This window comes from Rhinolophus hipposideros, assembly GCF_964194185.1.
Source record: "Rhinolophus hipposideros genome assembly, chromosome: X".
NCBI lineage: Eukaryota > Metazoa > Chordata > Mammalia > Chiroptera > Rhinolophidae > Rhinolophus > Rhinolophus hipposideros.
In genome coordinates this window covers 126,621,103-126,640,610 of record NC_138046.1, presented here as the reverse complement: position 1 = coordinate 126,640,610, position 19,508 = coordinate 126,621,103, and the positions used below count along the sequence as shown (strand labels likewise).

At 49.6% G+C, this 19,508-nt stretch overlaps 1 protein-coding gene across 2 annotated transcripts in view; it reads left to right on the top strand.

The window, feature by feature from the left end:
* The first annotated feature begins 796 nt into the window (after window positions 1-796).
* The window catches only part of CD99 (CD99 molecule (Xg blood group)), a 31,765-nt gene continuing 13,053 nt past the window's right edge, over window positions 797-19,508 (top strand). The window contains exons 1-5 of one of the 2 annotated variants that reach the window (XM_081042313.1): window positions 797-1,182; window positions 14,327-14,359; window positions 15,470-15,514; window positions 16,688-16,732; window positions 17,361-17,441. In XM_081042313.1, coding sequence (XP_080898439.1) covers window positions 915-1,182; window positions 14,327-14,359; window positions 15,470-15,514; window positions 16,688-16,732; window positions 17,361-17,441 — 472 coding nt within the window. In that variant the 5' untranslated portion in view covers window positions 797-914. Of the gene's footprint in view, window positions 1,732-14,326; window positions 14,360-15,469; window positions 15,515-16,687; window positions 16,733-17,360; window positions 17,442-19,508 lie in introns of both variants that reach the window. The other variant, XM_081042314.1, reaches the window with a different exon arrangement.

Sequence of the window (19,508 nt, the reverse complement as noted above, 5' to 3'; positions counted from 1 at the left end):
ATTTGAGAGAAAAAGATAAAACCACCAAGGTGGCCCTTACTGGGGGGCCCTTGAGCTGCAGCTGGGGTCCGCTCCTATTTCTTTGCAGTGTACCCTCTCTTCTAATAAACTATTTCACCACTTTATTTGTGTCTCATTCCATTCTTTGCTTGGGACACCAAGAACCTGGACACCAGGCAGAGAAGAAGAGCCCATTCTCGGGGAACAGTTGCTCCCGGCCTGGAGTCCCCAACTTCCACTGCTCCCAACACTGTGGCCTGGAGAAGGGAAAGAGCTAATTAACAGAGTCAAGGCTGCATGGGGGAGGGGTAGAAAAAGACGCAGAGGGGGTGCGGGGTGGGGGGCTCTGGATAAGCGGTCCAGCCAGGGTTAGGACAAGAAGTAACACCTCCTCGGCAGCTGTTGTTTTTTAAATATCCCTGAGAAGTGATTACGCGATCTCCACGCCTCTGAACGGCCAATCGCTGTGTTGGCGTTTTTTCTTGCCGGAGATAAGAAAAAACGGCCGGGTGCAGACGTGGGGGGTGAGGTTGCTGCCTCTGAAACGTGAGGATTCGCGCAGGCACCGGAGGGAGGTCCCGCCGCCAGGGGCCAGCTGTGTGTCCGACCCAGCGACCCACGTGTCCCGCGTGAGTGGCAGCTGGGCAGCTGTGAGGAGGGCCGGGGGGAGGGGCGCTGACTCACCCTGGGAGGAGGGGACGGCTGTGCTCCCAGGAGCTGCCGCAAAGTTTGGAGGGTGGAATGCGGGCACGTGACTCAGGGTTATTGCTCCGTCTGAGGTGCTGTTCCAGACCCTGCAGGAATGGGGGCTGAGTTGTAAGCTAATTTCTTAATTAAAAACGAAAACAAAAAATATATATACATAGTAAGCCTGGGGCCTGGAAGGACAGCCACAGGGCAGGGGTGGCCTGCGAATGCCCCCAGAGACCCCGACCGGGCTGCCAGCTGCCTCAGATGGGAGAGGGGAGACATGGCCAGTCCCTCCCCGCCCCCCACCCCGGGTGTGGGCGAGAAGCCAGGGACTGGGGGCCTCTCCAAGGGAAGTCCGTGCTCAGGCTGGGAGTAGGGGCTCCTGCACTGCACCCCAAAGCCCCAACCCCTGTGCCCGGCTCTGTGAGTGCAGGCTGGGCTTTGGGGGGCTGCTACGTGGGCAGGCAGTGGCCCCCCCCCTTTCCCAAGAAGGTAGAGTATTTCCCTTTGCTCTTGTAAGCGATCTACTGGGAAGGGGGTGTTCCCGTTAGGGTCGGGGGCGCGGTGCAGGGACACGGAGGGGCCTCACTTTCCTGAGAAGGGAGGGGGTGTCGCTATGCGCCGAGAGAGGCCGTGCTGGGGGTCCCAGTTAACGGGACGTGGAAGGGCGAAGACGCGGGGTCCGGCTTCACGCTTTCTCCAGCAGAGAGGGTTACACTTTCCCGAGGAGGGTGGGAGTTGTATTCCGACATCGAGGCCGCCCAGGGGACCGGGCCCGTCCCCTCCCGGCCCCACGCGCCCACATCCCGGGCCTCTGGGTGGGGGTGGCCGCAGGCGGGGCGAGAGCGCAGGCCGACGCGAAGTCACCGCGCCGCACCCCTGCCGCGGGCTCCGCCCCGTGGGGGTTTCACTCCCGCCGCTGCCGCCCGCTCGAGCCACTCCGGGGACTGTGGCTGCGCGGCGCCGGGCGCAGCATGGCGCGCCGGGCCGCCCTCGTGGTGCTGTTCTTCGGCCTTCTGGGCACGCTGACGACCGTCCGGGGTGAGCGCGCGGCGGGGCCGCTGGGGCCCCCCGGGTCGGGCCGGGACCCCCGGGAGGGCCGCGGGCGCACGGTGTGGGAGGGGCGCATGGAGGCGGCACATTAGGGACCCCCGGGAGGGCCGCGGGCGCACGGTGTGGGAGGGGCGCATGGAGGCGGCACATTAGGGACCCCCGGGAGGGCCGCGGGCGCACGGTGTGGGAGGGGCGCATGGAGGAGTCGCATTAGGGACCCCCGGGAGGGCCGAGGGCGCACAGTGTGGGAGGGGCGCACGGGGTCGGCGCATCTGGGACCCCCGGGAGGGCCGCGGGCGCACCGTGTGGGAGGGGCGCACGGGGTCGGCGCATTAGGGACCCCCAGGAGGGCCGAGGGCGTACCGTGTGGGAGGGGCGCATGGAAGATGCGCATCAGGGACCCCCGGGAGGGCCGCGGGCCCACAGTGTGGGAGGGGCGCATGGAGGAGGCGCATTAGGGACCCCTGGGAGGGCCGCGGGCGCACCGTGTGGGAGGGGCGCACGGGGTTGGCGCATCTGGGACCCCCGGGAGGGGGAGGGCCCCGGGCGCACGGTGTGGGAGGGGCGCATGGAGTCGGCGCATCTGGGACCCCCGGGAGGGCCGAGGGCGCATGGTGTGGGAGGGGCGCACGGAGTCGGCGCATCAGGGACCCCCGGGAGGGCCGCGGGCCCACGGTGTGGGAGGGGCGCATGGAAGCTGCACACCAGGGACACCCGGACCCTCCCCGGCGGGACGCGCAGTGCCCACGGGTGGCCACCGCCCCAGGACGCCGCCGCCCTCACGGCCTCTCCTCCAACTTTCTTCCTGGGCGGGTTTGGACACACTCTAGAAGCGAGCCGTCAGCGTTGGTTTCCAAAATCACCCACTCTGAACGTGGCGGGGACCCAGGGGAGCGGTGCCATTCCCTGTCTCCACCCGGGGACAATCTTCTGTCCCCGGGCCCGCGTTTGCGCCCCCTCCGGGGCCCCCAAGGCGCTCCTCCGCTGGCCGCTGCCAACCACGCCCTGCGCCCTGGGCCTAAATTTGGACGCAGCCCGGGATCCGGCCGAGGTGGGGAGGCGGGGTGCGGGGAGGGAAAGTCAGAGAAAACTCCGAGCCCTGCTGAAAACGCTGGAAAGCTCGCTGTGTCTCCACGGGGACACGGGGACATGGGCGCTCGCAGGGCGCCCGGCCCTGGGGACAGGGCGGGCCGGGACTAGAAACTATTATTAGTGTCCTTACTGTCCGTGTGTCCCAGGACATAATTTGGGAGGGACACACAGGTGAAGTAGCCAGAACAGCAAATCCCCGCTGTGGGCCCCCCCCACACCCCCGCAGCCCTCCCCGCGGGCAGCCCGGCGAATTCCTGGCCTGTGTTTTTGTCTTTCTCCTTTTAAAATGGAAGTTGGGGTGTGTCTCGCTCTTCATCCCTCCCTCCCTCCGCCCCTCTCCTAAAAGGAAAGTTGGGATCTGGGGGGCGTGGCGTTTTGTAGCTGTCTCCACGTAGCGGGCCGTTCTTTCTCCTTGTTTATAAGGCCCCACCTTGAAGGGGCCCGCCCGGAGGGGGGTGTAGTTTCAGAACTGGTCTGATGGGTGGCGGACAGATTTGGGGGCGTGAGAAACCGGACAGAGAGACGGGACGGTGGAGGAGGCCTGGAGGGTGACGTTGGAGAAAATTGGGCAGGATCCCTGGGGGACATCTTGGAACAGCGTGCTGGAGGGGGGTGGCCTGAGGTGGCTTTCATGCTTCTCATTCCTCCCTAAGTGTCCTCCCCCATCCCACCTGGTTGCCCCACAACTGCAGTTGCTTCTTCATAGGGTTTCTTGTGTGTGTGTTGTGTGTGTGTGTGTGTGTGTGTGTGTGTGTGTGTTATTTATGTGTGTGTTTGCTCCCTTTATTCTGATGAGCCTGGCCTTCCCCACAGTTTCTCCTTTGTCCCTCTGGCTGGCTATGCATGCATTCATTCCTCGGGAATTCATTTTTCCCTGCGCGCCTACTGTGTGGGGGGCTCCAGGGAAATGGGTCACCAGTGGCTCTGGTCGCCCAAGAGTGTACTGTCTTCTCCGGGAAGAGAAATATGCAACCAGGCCGATGGGACCCAAGGGCCACCAGCGGGGTGAGAGTTGCAACATTCCTACAACTCAGAGGAGTGAGAGGGTAGGTAAATAGTGCAGAGAATGGTGGCGGGCCTGGGTTTTGAAGCTTGTCTCCGGTTACCCTTCTGCTGGCTGATCTGGGATTGCATGTGTGTGTGGGGGGGAGTGGGGGGTGGGTAGGGGGGAACATGTCGGTTCTGCAGGGTTTAAAACAATTTTTGTTTCAGGGACCATTGATGGTGTTGAGGCTTTGGTGGCAGTGGGATGGGCTTGGGGACACATGGAGATACAGCAGGGGGACAGGAAGGCCCGGGGAGCCAGCCTGGCCCCCAGAGGAGCAGAGAAGACTGAGTTTTCCTGGGCGTCGACCTCCTCCAGGGCCCCTCCAGCTTCCTTACCTGGGCCCCCTGGGATTAGGGACAGGGACACTCTGTTCCCAAGACACAAATGGGGTTTTATCAGGGAAGTTCGCTTTCTGGTTGGTGGAGCTCAGAACACACTTTCCTATGGAAATACGCGTTTGGCTTGGTTTCTAGTCTGGCTATAGACGTTCTTGAAGCCAGGGGACAGAGTGCCACTTGGGGGCTACCAGCACTGGCCTGATTTCAGAGTCCTTGGGACCAGGGACCTGTGCTCCCGGGTTTATTCGGAAATTTCTGTGGGACAATGAGGGGCGGGAAGAGGGGAGATGGGAAAAGGAAAAAGGTGACTTAATTTGTAGGTAGGGCTGGGCTTCCCCCACCAGGGGATAGTTAGAAATGTCTGCAGACCGTTTTGGTTGTCATAACTGGGGGAGGTGGTGCTTTCGGTATCTTGTGGTTGGAGACCCAGGGTGCTGCTCGGTGCCCTACAGTGAAGGGACGTCCCCACCAGTGACAACCTAGATGGCATTAGTGCCAAGGGTGAAAAACGGATGTTTGTGTGACAGTGGATGGTTGTGGCTAGCTGGGTATAGATATTCCATATTCCTCCTTGACTCAGAACATGCGCGCGCATCCAGGCTCTAACAGGGCTGGTCATTGGGGCGACCTCCGTGATGACGGGTGTGAAATGGGTCCGGGATGATGCTGGATGTCCCATCCCACATGTGCTCGTCACACAGGCACTTCTGTGGACGCTGTTTGAAAGCTCCAACACCCACCTGAGCCGATGTCTCCTGGCCAGAACCAGGTCTCTCTGGGTTCCCGCGGCACCGCCGGTCCCACCAAAACACATGTGGGCTTTGGTGTGGGCTTGAGTTGTCATGGCTTCCTCATGTGCTCGTTGCACGCTGTCACTTAGGAAAGAAGGCAGCGTACAGAGTCACTTAAACTGATTCAACATATAAGCAGTCATGCCAGGATTTCATGGATAATCTGGGTACTTTTTTTTTCTTCCTATTTCCAGCTGAGGTTTTCCTCAGGGGACATAGACTAATACCCACGTGAAGTTCCTGGTATCCACTCCTGATGAGATTTTTCCAATCGGGGTGAGCTGTTTTAGGGAAAAAGGGTCCCGTGTTATTGTGACTTAGACACACAGGATTGGTGGGGAAGTGCAGTGGTTTGGGAAATGTTTCCTCCAGGCACAGGGCGGTTTTCCGAGCCCCAGAGCATGACATGCACAGAATGTTGTGTGCACCGCAGGCAGTCGGCTATGATGGCTAGGACAGAAAGAGACCTCACGCTTGTACACAGACAAGTGGGTACAACCCGTCATCCACACGTTGTATGAGAGGCTCAGATGGCCACTAAAAGATTGCTGTATATGTGACATGGACAGAGGAAGAAATTCTGGAAGGAAAGGGAGGGAGGGAAACCTCCCTTCTCATTTTCAACAGGGAATGTTATTGCTCATTTATACTCGCCCTTGAACCTTACACCGCAAAGAGCCCTGTAACAAACACACGTTTGCACCGTAGTTCGTTTTGTGCTAGTCGCCTGATGGGAGAACTGTGAGATTCTGCAGGATAGACAAGTGGTGGGTCCCACTCCATGCCACCATATTGGTTCTGAGTGTGATCTGATTGTCACGTAGACCATCTAACACTTGCTGGATTTTTTTTTTTTGTCTGTGTCAGTCTTTTGGGTGAAAGATGCTAACTAGCCAAAAGTCCTCTTTTATTTACCTAATGAGTAGTATCATTCACATCTCTACCTAGCCCGGCTGGGGACTTCCCTTTCTTGAATTTCCTGTTCCTATTCTTTGCCTAGTTCTTCTCATATCAGTTTTGGGTAAGTACCATCTGGGTGTGTTTCAGCTTTGTCTTAGAATGACTCAGTGTTGCCACCATCTGTTGTCTCGAGAGCAATATTGTTTTAAAAAGCTCCCTAAACAGGAAACTAGGAATTTCCTTTTTCTTTCCCCCACCCTCTGAGTTAGAGGCAATCCATAAAACCCATGTTTTTGACATGGTAGGCTGAGACCCACTGATAGTGCTTGGCCAGCGTGTTCCACACACGCCTTCCTCAGGAAGCATTGACCAGGCTCCTGTTCCTGTTCCCGCTGTCAGAGGGACTGGGTCCTCATCTAAACATATTTGTTGCCGTGCGACAGCCATTCAGGGAGTCGGAGAGCCGTTGCAAATGGGCACCTCTTTCAATCATGTTACTTTCTGGATTTGGATGTTTTGGATACAATGCTTCTGTTTTTGAGAAGGGTCCTTTCACATTGCAGTGCAAAGAGCAAAGTGATTGCCCCAAGGGTGCTTTTGAAAAGAAGTCCTCATTTTAATTTGTTGAGTGAACTGCTGTCACACTGAGGTGCCTGGGAGACGAGCATTACACATCCTGACACAATGTAACCAGCATTCCTGTTTACTGTCTGTTTTTGCGTTGCCAAGGACTCCGCATGGATGGATAGGTGGGTGGATGGATGGTGGATGGATGGATGGATGGATGGATGGATGGATGGATGATGGATGGATGGTGGATGGATGGATGGATGGATGGGTGGATGGATGGATGATGGGTGGATGGATGGATGGTGGATGGATGGAGGGATGGAGGAATGGATGATGGATGGAGGGATGGATGGATGGTGGATGGGTGGATGGGTGGATGGATGAATGGATGGATGGTGGATGGATGATGGGTGGATGGATGGATGGATGGGTGGATGGATGGATGGATGGATGATGAATGCTTGATGGATGATAGATGGATAGATGGATGGAGGAATGGATGATGGGTGGATGGATGGATAGATGGATACGATAGATGATAGATAGATAGATAGATAGATAAATAGATAGATAGATATAGATGATAGCTAACTTCATGTCTATATCTATCTATCTATCATCTATCTATCATCTATCTATCTATTGATAGGTAGCTGCAACAACCTATCTCAGGTGGTTTCCAGGAAAGGGTATGCATTACCTTATTGCTCTGAAACCACAAGGAATCTCTGTATTGTGAGAGGATAAGGAAGTGATGTGGAGTTCGGTAAGGAGTTGCTACACTAGACGACTCCCCCGAGGACCCACCCCCAAATCTCTCTCCAGGTTAGGCTTACGTAGGTACCTGCTGAGAGGTCAGATCCATGTGGTTGCACCTGTGATGTCTCCAGTGCATGGTGTCTGGAGCTTTCTCATTATGTTCTCACCGTCCTACATCCCCTCCTTCATTCCTATCTTTATTGATACAGCCATTTGCCCAGACTCTCACACTGAAGAGTCACCTTCACTCCTGCCAGCTCCCTCATCTGACAGGCAATCTGTTACCAAATCTAGTTGCTACCATCTCCTTAATCTTTCTCCATGCACATTCCTTTCTCCATGTCTACTTGCTCTTTTGAGACCCACATTTCTTCCCCTGAGATCCTTCCTGGGCAAATGCAAGAGCCCTGGACTAGTTTCTTCCTTGGACTGTTCAGATCCTTTGAGGAGTCCTGGGGCTCCCTCTCGGAAGGATAAATATGAGTATAATGCATGAGGTAAAATACATAGGATTGCAAAGGAAACCAATGACATTAAACCCACTATCCATTGCCCCGATGAAGAAGATGGCGGTCTCAGCAGCTCTCATACTCCTTCCTTCCTCCCTCCTCCATTCTCTCTCCTGATGCCTGGATGATGATTTAAGTTGAAGAGCTGTACACTCACCCTTCAGTGCATTCTGGAGGCCCCGCTCTGAGGTTCTCAGCCCTGACCCTACAGCAGGGTCCCCAGGGAGCCTACATGTGTCATCTGACTGATATTGCTAGGGGGTTGGGTCTGCATGAGGGTTTTTATAAAGTCAGAAGGCTGTAGTGTGTGTGTGTGTGTGTGTGTGTGTGTGTGTGTGTGTGTGTGTGTGTGATGGAAAAATCACTGACCTGTTGTTTCCATGCTGGTTCCATGTTGAACCAGCCTTCCCATGAGCCCATGTTGCATGGGTTTCTTGACTGCCAGAATGTTCTCTTGAACACTTACAACTGTGGGGTGCATTACATGTTCCCCAGGGTGTTCGCTCTGTTATTTCGTCATCACCGAGCACTTAAGATATTTACTGCGGCCCTTTTGTTGATGAAGACTCTGAGGTTAGAGAGTTCAGTAGATTGCTGAAAATCATGTGGCCAGCATGGAGACAGAGGCAAGTGGAAGTAAGTTCTGTTGATGGAAAGAACTGGGCGTTGGGGCCACCAGGCTGGGGCATTGATAGCTGCATGGGGAGATAACACTGACCTTGCCGGGTGTGGTTGTGTGGATCCTGGAGGTGCAGCTGTCTCTACCAGTGATGAGGCTTCTTCCCAGGGGAGCAGGACGTGCCCTATTCAGCAAAACTCAACTCAAGACAGAAGGGAACTTTCGGAATCCTGGTGGTGAATTTATCTAAGACTTATCACCAAGCCCTCTCCAATTCCTTATGGTTTTCACCATCCATCTATCTGTTCATCCACCCACTCAGCTATCCATTGGCCCGTCATCCATCCATCCACTCATCCATCATCCATCATCCATCCATCCATCCATCCACTCATCCATCATCCATCCATCCATCCATCCATCCATCCATCCACCCATCCATCCACCCACCCACCCATCCATCCATCCATCCATCCATTCATCCATCCATCCATCCATAATCCATCCATCCATCCATCCATCCATCCATCCACCCACCCATCCATCCATCCACCCACCCATCATCCACCCACCCACCTCCACCCACCCATCCATCCATCCATCCATTCATCCATCCATCCATCCATCCATCATCCATCCATCCATCATCCATTCATCCATCATCCACCCACCCATCCACCCACCCATCCATCCACACTGGGAACATAGAAGATACTCAGAAAATTCATCCCTGCCTACTTCCATTATTACTGTGTAATTATTATATTCTTAAAGAGAAAATCTGAAAGATTTTCCCAGGGACCCTCCAACTGCCTGATTTTGTATCTATTCTGATTTTATTTCTATAATTTATTTATATTCCTACATATGTTTATTTATATAACGTATCGGTTCTGTGTATACATTACATAATTTATAATTTTTATAATTTATTATAAATATGTCATTTACTTCTATACTAATTTTATTTCTATAATTCATTTGTTTTGAAGTATATATTTATTTATAGAATTTACAAGTTCTGTATATAAATTATAAAATTTATAATTATTATGTAATTTCTATAATTATTATAAATATTCATGTTATTTCTATTTTATTTTTTTATTTTTACTTATTTTTCCTCTTTTTTTATTAGTTTCAGTTGCACAAAACAATGTAATACTTATACATTTATCATTTATATCCCTCACACTGTGTCAACCCCCCTCCCCCCATCCACTATCCCTCTGACATCTCACACAGCCATTACATTTCCACTGTCTATTACTAATGGTGTACTCTGCTTCTTGTAAGTATATACATATATATACACACACACATATATATAAACTTGCAGTTGACATTCATTATTGTTCAGCTTCAGGTGTACAATGCAGTGATCAGGCATCTTCATCATCCCTGAGGTGGTCTCCCAAATGGGACACGTGTCCATTGGATACCCTACAAAATCTTTACAACATTATTGATTACATTCCCCAAATTAATTTTCAAAACCCCGTGGCCATCTTGGGGTTACCGACTGTTTTCTAATCCCCTCACCTTCCCCCTTATCCCCACCCCCCGCCCATCTAACAACCCTCTGTTTTTCCTCTTTGTCCCCAAAACTGTCTCTGATTAGTTCATTCACTTATTCTTTTCTTTAGATTCCACATATAAGTGAGATCATATGGTATTTGTCTTTCTCTTTCTGATTTATTTCACTTAACATAATGTTCTCTAGATCCATCCATGTTGTTGCAAATGGTAAGATTTCTTTCTTCTTTATGGCTGCGTAATACTCCATTGTATAAATGTACCACAGCTTCTTAATCCAGTCATCTACCGATGGGCATTTTGGTTGTTTCCATATCTTGGCTATTGTGTATAGTGCTGCAATAAACATAGGAGGGCATACTGATTTTTGAATTGGAATTTTGGATTTCTCCGGATAGATACCTAGGAGTGGAATTGCTGGATCATAAATTTCAGATTTTTGAGATACCTCCATACTGTTTTCCATAGTCGCTGCACCAATCTGCAATCCCACCAACAGTGCAGAAGGGTTCCCTTTTCTCCACATCTGCACCAGCACTTGTTGTTTGTTGATTTATTGATGATAGCCATTCTGACTGGGGTGAGGTGGTATCTCGTTGTGGTTTATATTTGCATTTCTCTGATGGTTAGTGAGGTTGAGCATTTCTTCCTATGTCTATTTGCCTTCGGTATGTCTTTTTTAGATCTATTTTATTTCTATTTATATAATTTATAAATTCTAGTATAAATTCTATATTTTGCAATTCTATAATTTATTATACAGATATTTCACTTCTATTCTGCTTTTATTTCTATCTGTTTTACATATTTATATAATTTATACACCCTATATGTAAATTATGTAATTTGAAATTTCTATGATTTGTTATTGTAACTATATTTTTTCTATTATAATTTTATTTCTATTATTTATTTCTACTTTTATTTTTATATATTTATTTATGTAATTTGTCAGGTTACTGTACAAATTATGTAATTTATAATTTGTAGCATTTATTATTTTAAACATTTCTGTTTTATTTCGATCCTGTTTTTATTTCTATAATTGATATTTTATTTGTGTTTATTGATTTGTCCAAGTTCCACATACAAAGCACATACTTGATGATGTTTACAGTTTATTAGTGTGAGTGTTTCCATGCGAACTTATATTCCTACACCCGTGTGCCATCAGGACAGACTTTAAGACAACCCCATTCTGGCTTCCGGTGGTGCATTTGTCGCGCTTGGGGTATGACTGTTGCAGGACGCCGCCTGAATCCCCAGGGTGGTCTTGGGGATTCACGCAATGCACCCTGTGTGTGTGTCAGGATGACTGGCCCAAGCAGAAAAGAAGATTGCTGGAATCAGACGGGTGTCAGAAGGGCGTGTGCTATGAGGGTGAGTCATACACCATGGGCAGGGCCGTGGTGTTGGCCTGCATGAGTCACTGCGTGTTCCTCATAACTTCTGGAGCTTTGAAGGGCCAGCTGGAAACCACAGGCCGTGCCCGCTTCCTCTGATGGACCGAAGGCTCACCAGCCTACTAAGACGCTCATGCCTCCAACTTCCCTCGGCCCCCACCCCCAGTCTCGGAGCAGTGGGTGTGGGGGGTTTCTGCCCCAGCCTTCTACCTATTGCCTTCGGAAAGTCGTGCCCCTGGCTTGGGCCGGGTAGACCAGTTGTAGTGGCCGAGTCAATTAGAGTAGTTGATTGAGAATAGATAGGAGGGGTCACGTCCTGCCAATCCCCAAGTTATTGAATCGTTGGGTTTCCTGATGGGCCCCATGGGGCTTTCAGCGAGTGGCACTGTGTGCATGCACCCCTTTGCACCACGTCTGCACAACTGGGCAAACCGGCCTCCAGGTGTCTGCTACAGGAAGACACTAAAGGCTTATGTAGGATGGAGTGTAGGGTACCCTTCCCTGCAGGAAACACAGCTGGCTGCCTCCCTTGGACCCTGATTTCTGTGGGGTTGTGTTTGGGAAGCACTCCCACGTGGTGTGCCCCTGGCTTTTGTCGTCACCTGAGAAGCCAATGGTGAGGGTGGGTGTCCAGGGGGCGAGGAAAGGCAGGGAGAGCCCTGAGACGTGGACTCTGAGGGGAAATCACCCCAGCTGAAAGCTGGGGGTGTCTTGTGTGGTCTGGTCCCACAGTAATCTGGAGTGTGGCCAGCCCAGATATGAACCAGGGGCGGGGGATTCTCCGCGGTTGGGGCAGGGTGCTCCTTTCCTGCCCACTCTCGCACATGCCCTGCACGCTCTGGGCCGGCCTCTGGGTCGCGGGAGCTCTGGGCTCCGGGGTTTGTTTGGGGACAGGATAGGGAAGCAGGGCATGAGAGGAGACAGAGGCCGCTGCCCTGGTCAGAGTGTCTGGCCCCACCCCCATCGGGCCTGCTGTTACTGGGTTTGTGTAAGGGACATGTGGGGGGCAGGGAGGGCCTGAGGAGAGCATGACCTCTGAGCGGATGGGGCCTCTGGAGGGGGTGGGGGGGTGAGGAGGCAGCATTGTGGTGGACAGAGCTCCGGTCAGTGGCTGTGATGTCCCGAGGGTGCAGGCCCGCAGGAGAGGAGGCACTGACGGGGAGAACAGGAGGGGTGAGCTGTGCTGCGGAGGTGCCAGGCCCCCCCCCCACACACACACGTGCACACGCACACATGCTCATGCATACACACGTGAGTCCAGAGAGTGAGGTCATTCTGTTTTGTTTCCTTGGTGCTTCTACTGTGACCATCCTCTCTTTTCCAGGCTGCAATCACACGGGTTAGGAGAGGGGCGCGGAGAAATCTGGATTTTCCACTTGGGTCTGTTGCCATTGGGTTTTAGAATTCCGAAGTCCACCCCCCCACCCCACTCTGCTGCTCCTGGCTAAGTACCCCCCCCAAATGTTACAGCGGCTGCTCTGGGAACCCCCTTGGACTGGTGGCGTGCCCTGACTTCCATCCAGGGCGAGCCCCTGAGATTCACAAGTCCTGCTGGGTGAACACCTGAGAAAGCTCAGAGCCAATTATTTCAGGTGGCGAGGCAGTTGGAGCGGGGGGTGGGCAGTTGTGGGTTTCGACGTAAAGGTGTGTGCATGACTGTGTGTATCCGTGCGTGCACGTGCCTGTGCCCGGTGGCGTCTTCGGGACCGATAAAGCCCCCACCTGCTCTCTCCTGGGTACCTGTCAGGTGTTGCAGGAAGAAGTGTGTTGCTTTTGTCCCTCGCTGTGCGGGGGGAGAAATGTCATTTCCCATCTCGGAGATGGTGAGCCCAGGCTCAGTGGGTGCGGGTGTGGGTGCGTGTCCAACACACGCTGTTCCCGACAGCGGCTTCTGCTGCCATTAGAGCATGCACAGAAACACACAGACACACAGAAGTGCTCACACACAGAGAAACATGCACACCCATGCACAACACACACCCAAACTACGTAAACACACGCAGCTACACGTATGCACGCACACAAACCATGTCCATACACCTGCACAATCACACCTACAAACCACACACACCTACACCTATGCACACACACAAACCATGTCCATACACCTGCACAATCACACCTACAAACCACACACACCTACACCTATGCACACACAAAACCCTACACATACACACAAACCACGCACACACACAAACCACGCACATACACACCACACCCACGTGAACATGCTCTTGTACACACATGCACCCATTTGCACACGCACATGAGAATGATGGACTCTCACCTGTCTGAGACACTCTGCACAGGCAGGAGGCTCCTGGGGGATGTCCCAAGGGGCATTAAACGTCCAGCCCTTCCTGAGATGTGACAGGTGTCCCTTTGGTTGTGGATTCGCACAAGTGTCGCCTGACCTGCTGTTTCTGTCATTTCAGCCGACCAACCAGTCCAGGCAGACTTTTCCAAAACTTCCTAGTTGCTACTTTTTTTCCTCTGCCCATCAGACACGGCCACATAGAAATCACCTTACGGAGTCCTGCTGGCCTAATGGCATTTTCCCCCTTTTCTGGGTCCCCGGGAAATAAAAGACTCTCTTCTACGTGTTTTCCGGAGTTGTCTGTTTCCACAAGAGGGATGTTTGGGGTGTGGAATTGCAGATCCGTTGCTAATGAAAGACATGACCTTCACGTCCCTGCCTTTTGCTTTGGAAATTTCTGCTCGTCCATATCTGATTTTGGGGCACTAATTAATGCCCATCAAAAATGATCACGTTTGTCCACTCTCTGAATGTGTACTAAACTGTATGATCATCCGTTGTTTCGAATATAGATGGACATAGCCTCACTTTTAGGCATAAACGTGAATACGTAGGATGAGAAGCAAAGTCAGAACATGTTATGCATTTCCGGAAGCTTCTACACACCCCACACACGCGTCCCAAAATGCAACAAAATAGCCTGTCTTTGCTGGTATCTACTTTGACTTCACTAATTTCTAACTGGACTCTCTTTCTCTCAGCTCAAGATTTTGATTTATCGCAAGCCCTTGAGGGTGAGTATTAGGAATTGCATTTCTTTTTTTTTTATTTAAAGATAGTGAACGTTGTATTGTGATGCAGTTAGTGTATTTAAATGTGTTGGGCTGTGATGGAGAGAGGCAGGTACGGTGAGGAAAATGCAGGTGCCCCCATTGGGATAAATAAACCGTCCCCAGTGGGACAATGTCTATGGCCCATGCTGGTCACAAAAGTTGAACGGCATTGGCCGGACCCTGGGGCAGGTACTGCCTTGCTGGACACTCTGAGATGTGAGGGAGCGAGGATCACTGTCCCTTGGTTTTTGCCGACATCACTGGGACCTCTGCTTCCATCATCTGTGGCCACTTCCCCAGGTGCCTCTGTAGCCAAATTTACCTCTTGTTATTGGGGCGCTCGTCGGACAGAGACCCGTGCTCACTGAGGGTAAACTCTGTGACAACCTCGTCTTTATTTGACCCATGCCATCTGCCAGGATGGTGTTTGCAAACAGTGTCACATTCTAAGGGTGGGGGTCCACTCGGGACGCCTTTTTAACTCCCGCTGTCCTGGAGTCAGAACGATGAAGGTGGCCGTGTTCCCCAGAGATAATGGGCCAGTCTCACTCCTGATGATGGAATGCTTCTTGGCTCCTGGGAAAGGAAGTGGTGGGAGGCGGCCTTTGGTTCTTGTGACCTCAGCCTGCTCTCCTTGGCTCCCAGGGGCGTGGCCTGGGTGACGGTTGGGGGTCTTAGGGAGCCAGGCGTGTGTTGCACATAAGAAACGTGAGCACGAGTGTAACCGGGGTGCCCTGTCCTTCCCAGCACAGACCTGGGGCTACCCTAAGTATCTGTGCTGAAGTCCTCTTCTCCCAGCTTCCTCTTTCACTCACAGCCCCATTCAGCGTCACCAGGTGGGAGGGGGCTCTTGGTCTCCATGACAGCCATGGCCACCATCAACCTATGTACGGCCTGTTGATGTGGATCCTGGGGAACTCACGACGTGTCCCCCAGTTTTTGGCCAGCGCCTGTGTTGTCAGGAAAAGTGATGCGTGGACTGTTTTTTTTGTTTTTAAATGGAACACTCTTGAGAGTTAACGGTGTTTACCAGCTGCCGGTTTTGCTGACTGCAATGTCTTTTCTCTTTAGACGATGATGTGAAACCCACTCCAGCCCCCAAAAAGCCCAGCCTTGGTAAGAAGCACATAGTCTCAGGAGACGTCAACAGCGCGTGCCTCAGTTTCCCGAGAGCTGGACGAGACGTGGAGAAGTATAAGGATTGTGTAGCTCAGGGTGTCTAGATTCAGTTTGGTTCCTATTTCAATGGCATTGTGACCTTGAGATTGCCGAGTCCCGTCATTACTCTCAGAATGGATGTTGACACTTCCGCGAGATGCTGTTGTGTCCTTTGGACAGCGTTTCTGGACTGTCCTTTACTCTGAGTGTCCATTACTGTTTGGGGTTATTCATTTGTAGGGAGAAATCATTTTAGGGGCTGAGACACAGACACACACACCTTCCCTCCCCATAACCCATGAGCGAGCTCAGATTTCAGCCATGAAGACATCCATACATATGTGGTCATTGATCCTTTCCAATACCCGTCAGCAACCAGGGACAAATAACGGAATTGCCCGAGGCTCACCTGCATTGTGGGTTAGGTGGTCACAGTGAACAGATAGCGTGTCCTTATCTACACCCAGGTCCTTGACTTGTGCAGGCACACAGAGGACACTGCGTAAATAATTGTCGAGTCCCTGAACTGGTAGGATCAGGAGCTCCGGGTGGCAGAGACTGAGTGTCCCCCCCACGATTCGTCACACCTCAGCACACTGTGTTGTGTGGGCACACACATGTCCCTTAGACATAGGTGGCATTTGAAAGTCGATCTTAAAACAAAGAAGGTGGCTTTCGCGGTCACTGCCAGGAATCGTTACCTCGGTTTGTCGGGCACAGCTGAGTCAGGAGAACCACTTCTCAGGTTGCTTTCCCATCCGAATCTGGTCACACGGCCCTGTCCCTCTCTCTTAGTGTCCCACCCTTGCAGACGTATTGGCCACTTGCTAGGAGATGATGGTGCGATGGGAAATGAACAGGAGAGGATTTTCTGCAGGCGGATTTGGAATTCCCACTCGGTCCACGTGGCGTAATTGATTTATAAATGGCTTTCCTTCCTGTTCTGTTTCCTACTCTTTTCCTCTGAGGGAATAGTGCTGTGAGTGTGGTAGGGAATTTACTTTTTCTACTGGGATCCTGGTCAGACTGTTATTCAGAGAAGGATTTGAGGGTGTGGAATACAGTGTTTCCTCTATCTGTTCTTTGGCGTTTCACCCAGAATTTTATTAATGACCCGTTTCCCTCCATCAGACGATGACCTGAATTTAGAAGATGCTCTGGGTGGCGGAGGACACCGTGAGTTCCTCTTTACAATCTCCTAAGGGGCTGAGTTGCTTCTTTGTCAACAAATCATTATCGTTTCCAAGAGCCTTGTCTCTTGGACATGATAAGTGGAGCTGATTTTTACCAGGAAAAGGGAGGGAATGGGTGTGGTGCTGTTTGTTGTTGCTGACTTTGCTTTTTTATCTGTGGGCTTCCTTTTATTTTTAAAACTCTGACAGTCTTTGGGGGTGGGGGGGAAGGGGAAGAAAAATGGGCCACCTTGCCAGGGCTGGCTTCAGGACACGGTGACCTGTGGGGTCAGTCACTCCATTGACTACCTGTTGTGGACATATTGGAATTCTACAGATGGAACCAGGAACCCCACGTTTTCCTTTTGCGCTGGGATCCCCATATATTGTGTAGTTGGTTCAGACACCACTTTTAGTTTATTTCTAGTAGAAATACATGAAGTTAAGTATTGCAGCTGGAAGGTGAGGGAAAGAAATTGGCAGGTGGCTGGTTGCGTGTACAGATGTCCCCTCCATGACAAAGGATAAGCTCCAGTTTCTAACTGTTTAGTAAACTGTCTGTATGTTAATGGGTGTTTTGTTTTCTTTACTGCCGAGCGCTCATAATTGCACCTCTCTTCTTTTACAAACAGATGATCCCATGACACCCAGTCTACCGAAGCCAAAACCTAACCCAAAACCTAACCCAAAGCCCAACCAGCCGGGATCTGACGGTAAGATCCTAGAGATTTGAGGGTCCACTGTGTGTATTTTTCAGGGAATGGTGATTTCCGTGTCAGCTGAGAGAGGGGAAATGACTGATTAACATGTGTCATTTGTGGTCTCTTCGGACAGGGTAATTCGAAATTTTCAGTAGTGGAAGACACTTTTCAAAAAGATATTTCTGACTTGGATTTGATGTTTGCTGGGCAGTGTCCCGATTTTACTTGCAAGGTTTTATGGGCCTTTCAAAGGATTGAATGCAAGATTTTAAACATAGGGAATCGATGTGGAGAAAAGTTATCAGCTTGTTTTTTTCAAAACCTTTGCACCTTTTCTGACACATCGAGTATGCTCAGAGTCACTAGACCAGCTTTCTGAATTGAATGCGTATTAAAACAGCAGATTTTGAGAGTGTTTCTTTTACATATTTGTTTAATGTTTAACCCAAAATATACAAATATTGTCTATCTTCTACCATTGTTTACATTTTGATGGCTATTCTCTCTACATTTTTATATATCAATTTGGGTGAAACAAATTTTAAGTAAAAATGTCAATATTTTATTCATATTGTGTCACAATATTATTTTTGCTTATTAATAGTCCATAAACATTTTTCCCATATCATTTAATAGTTTTTAATCATATAACTTTTAGTGGCAGTTATATACTCTCCTCAGTAATCTCTAATTTTGAAAACGTTATAGTTCTCCTGATTTTGTAGAATTATAATTTACAAAGCAAATTTAAGTGAATTTCATGCACTTGTTTTTTGTTTTTATTTTTTTGTGCTCTTTATGCACTGTTTGTTTTTAATTCCTGAAAAGAGATTCCAAAAGTCAAATTATTTAGGTCAATGTATGTGCGTTACCCCTAAAGTTTTTGACAATTAAAAAAAAAATTGCCCTCGGAATTCTACCAGTTCACACGCCCTCCAACTGTGTATGCAAATGTCCATTTCTTCACCACTTCTCCAATAATGGTTATTATCACCAGAAAACATTTGTCAAATAGATTGTGAGAAATGTTACACTGCTCTTGTCCTAGTTTCATGTCTTTATTTCTGAAATTAAAAAAAAAACAATTCAGCTTGTCTCATGGGCCATATATCGTTTCTGTTTTGCTATTGGTTGCTTCTGTCATTTTTTTCTCACTTATATTTTAGGATTTCCAGTCTTCTTACTGATTTATAAACCAACTGTCTGTAGTTACAGATATTCATTATTTTCAGTCATTTATTCTGAAAATACTTTCCCATTTACTTTCACCTTTGAGCATTTTTAACACTAGTTTTTTTTTTAAAAAAAGTTTTATTAGTTTTTTTTTTAATCAGGCATACAAAATTATGCAATAGTTAGACATTTCATCCATTAACACTATTTTTTTACAAGAAAGACTTTAATTTTTTTCCTCATGGAGTCTTTCATGCTTATGTAATTTCTTCTGCTTTTTTGTGGCTGTTTATTTTTTTCCTTTGAACTTCAGAATCATTTTGTATCATTTTGTCATTGTCCCTCTCCCCTCTTGGGAAAAATATCCCCCCCCCCCTTTTAGTTTCATTTGAATTGTTCACAACTGTAAATGGATTTAGAATGCTGACCCATTTGCAAAATGGAGCTTTTTCCTTGGCATTCAATTATGTGAACATCTTTCTCATTATTTCTTTAAATGTATTTCTGAATTGTTTTTCCCCATTATTATTTGTTTCTGTGGATACATTTTTCTGTCCATTATTTTTCTGTTTATTTCTGTGGTAGAGAAATCACTTTGTAGATTTTTCCTGACTAATCACTTAACGATGAACCTTTATTAACTTTTAATAGTGTCTCTTCATGTCTTAGCTTTTCTAAGATGACTGTCATATTACTTGCAAATGATTTTGTTTTTAAATGTTCCCCTTTGTATGTTTATACTTTCTGTTTGCAACTGATTTCTGTTTGTATCATTTTGTTCGGCTAGAAAACCCAAGACAACTTTAAAATATGAGAGCAGAGAACAGACGTTTGTCACACCTGAGTTTATGTGAAAGAAATTGCCTTTAAGAAAAAAAAAAGATGATAGATTTTCATTTCAGGAAG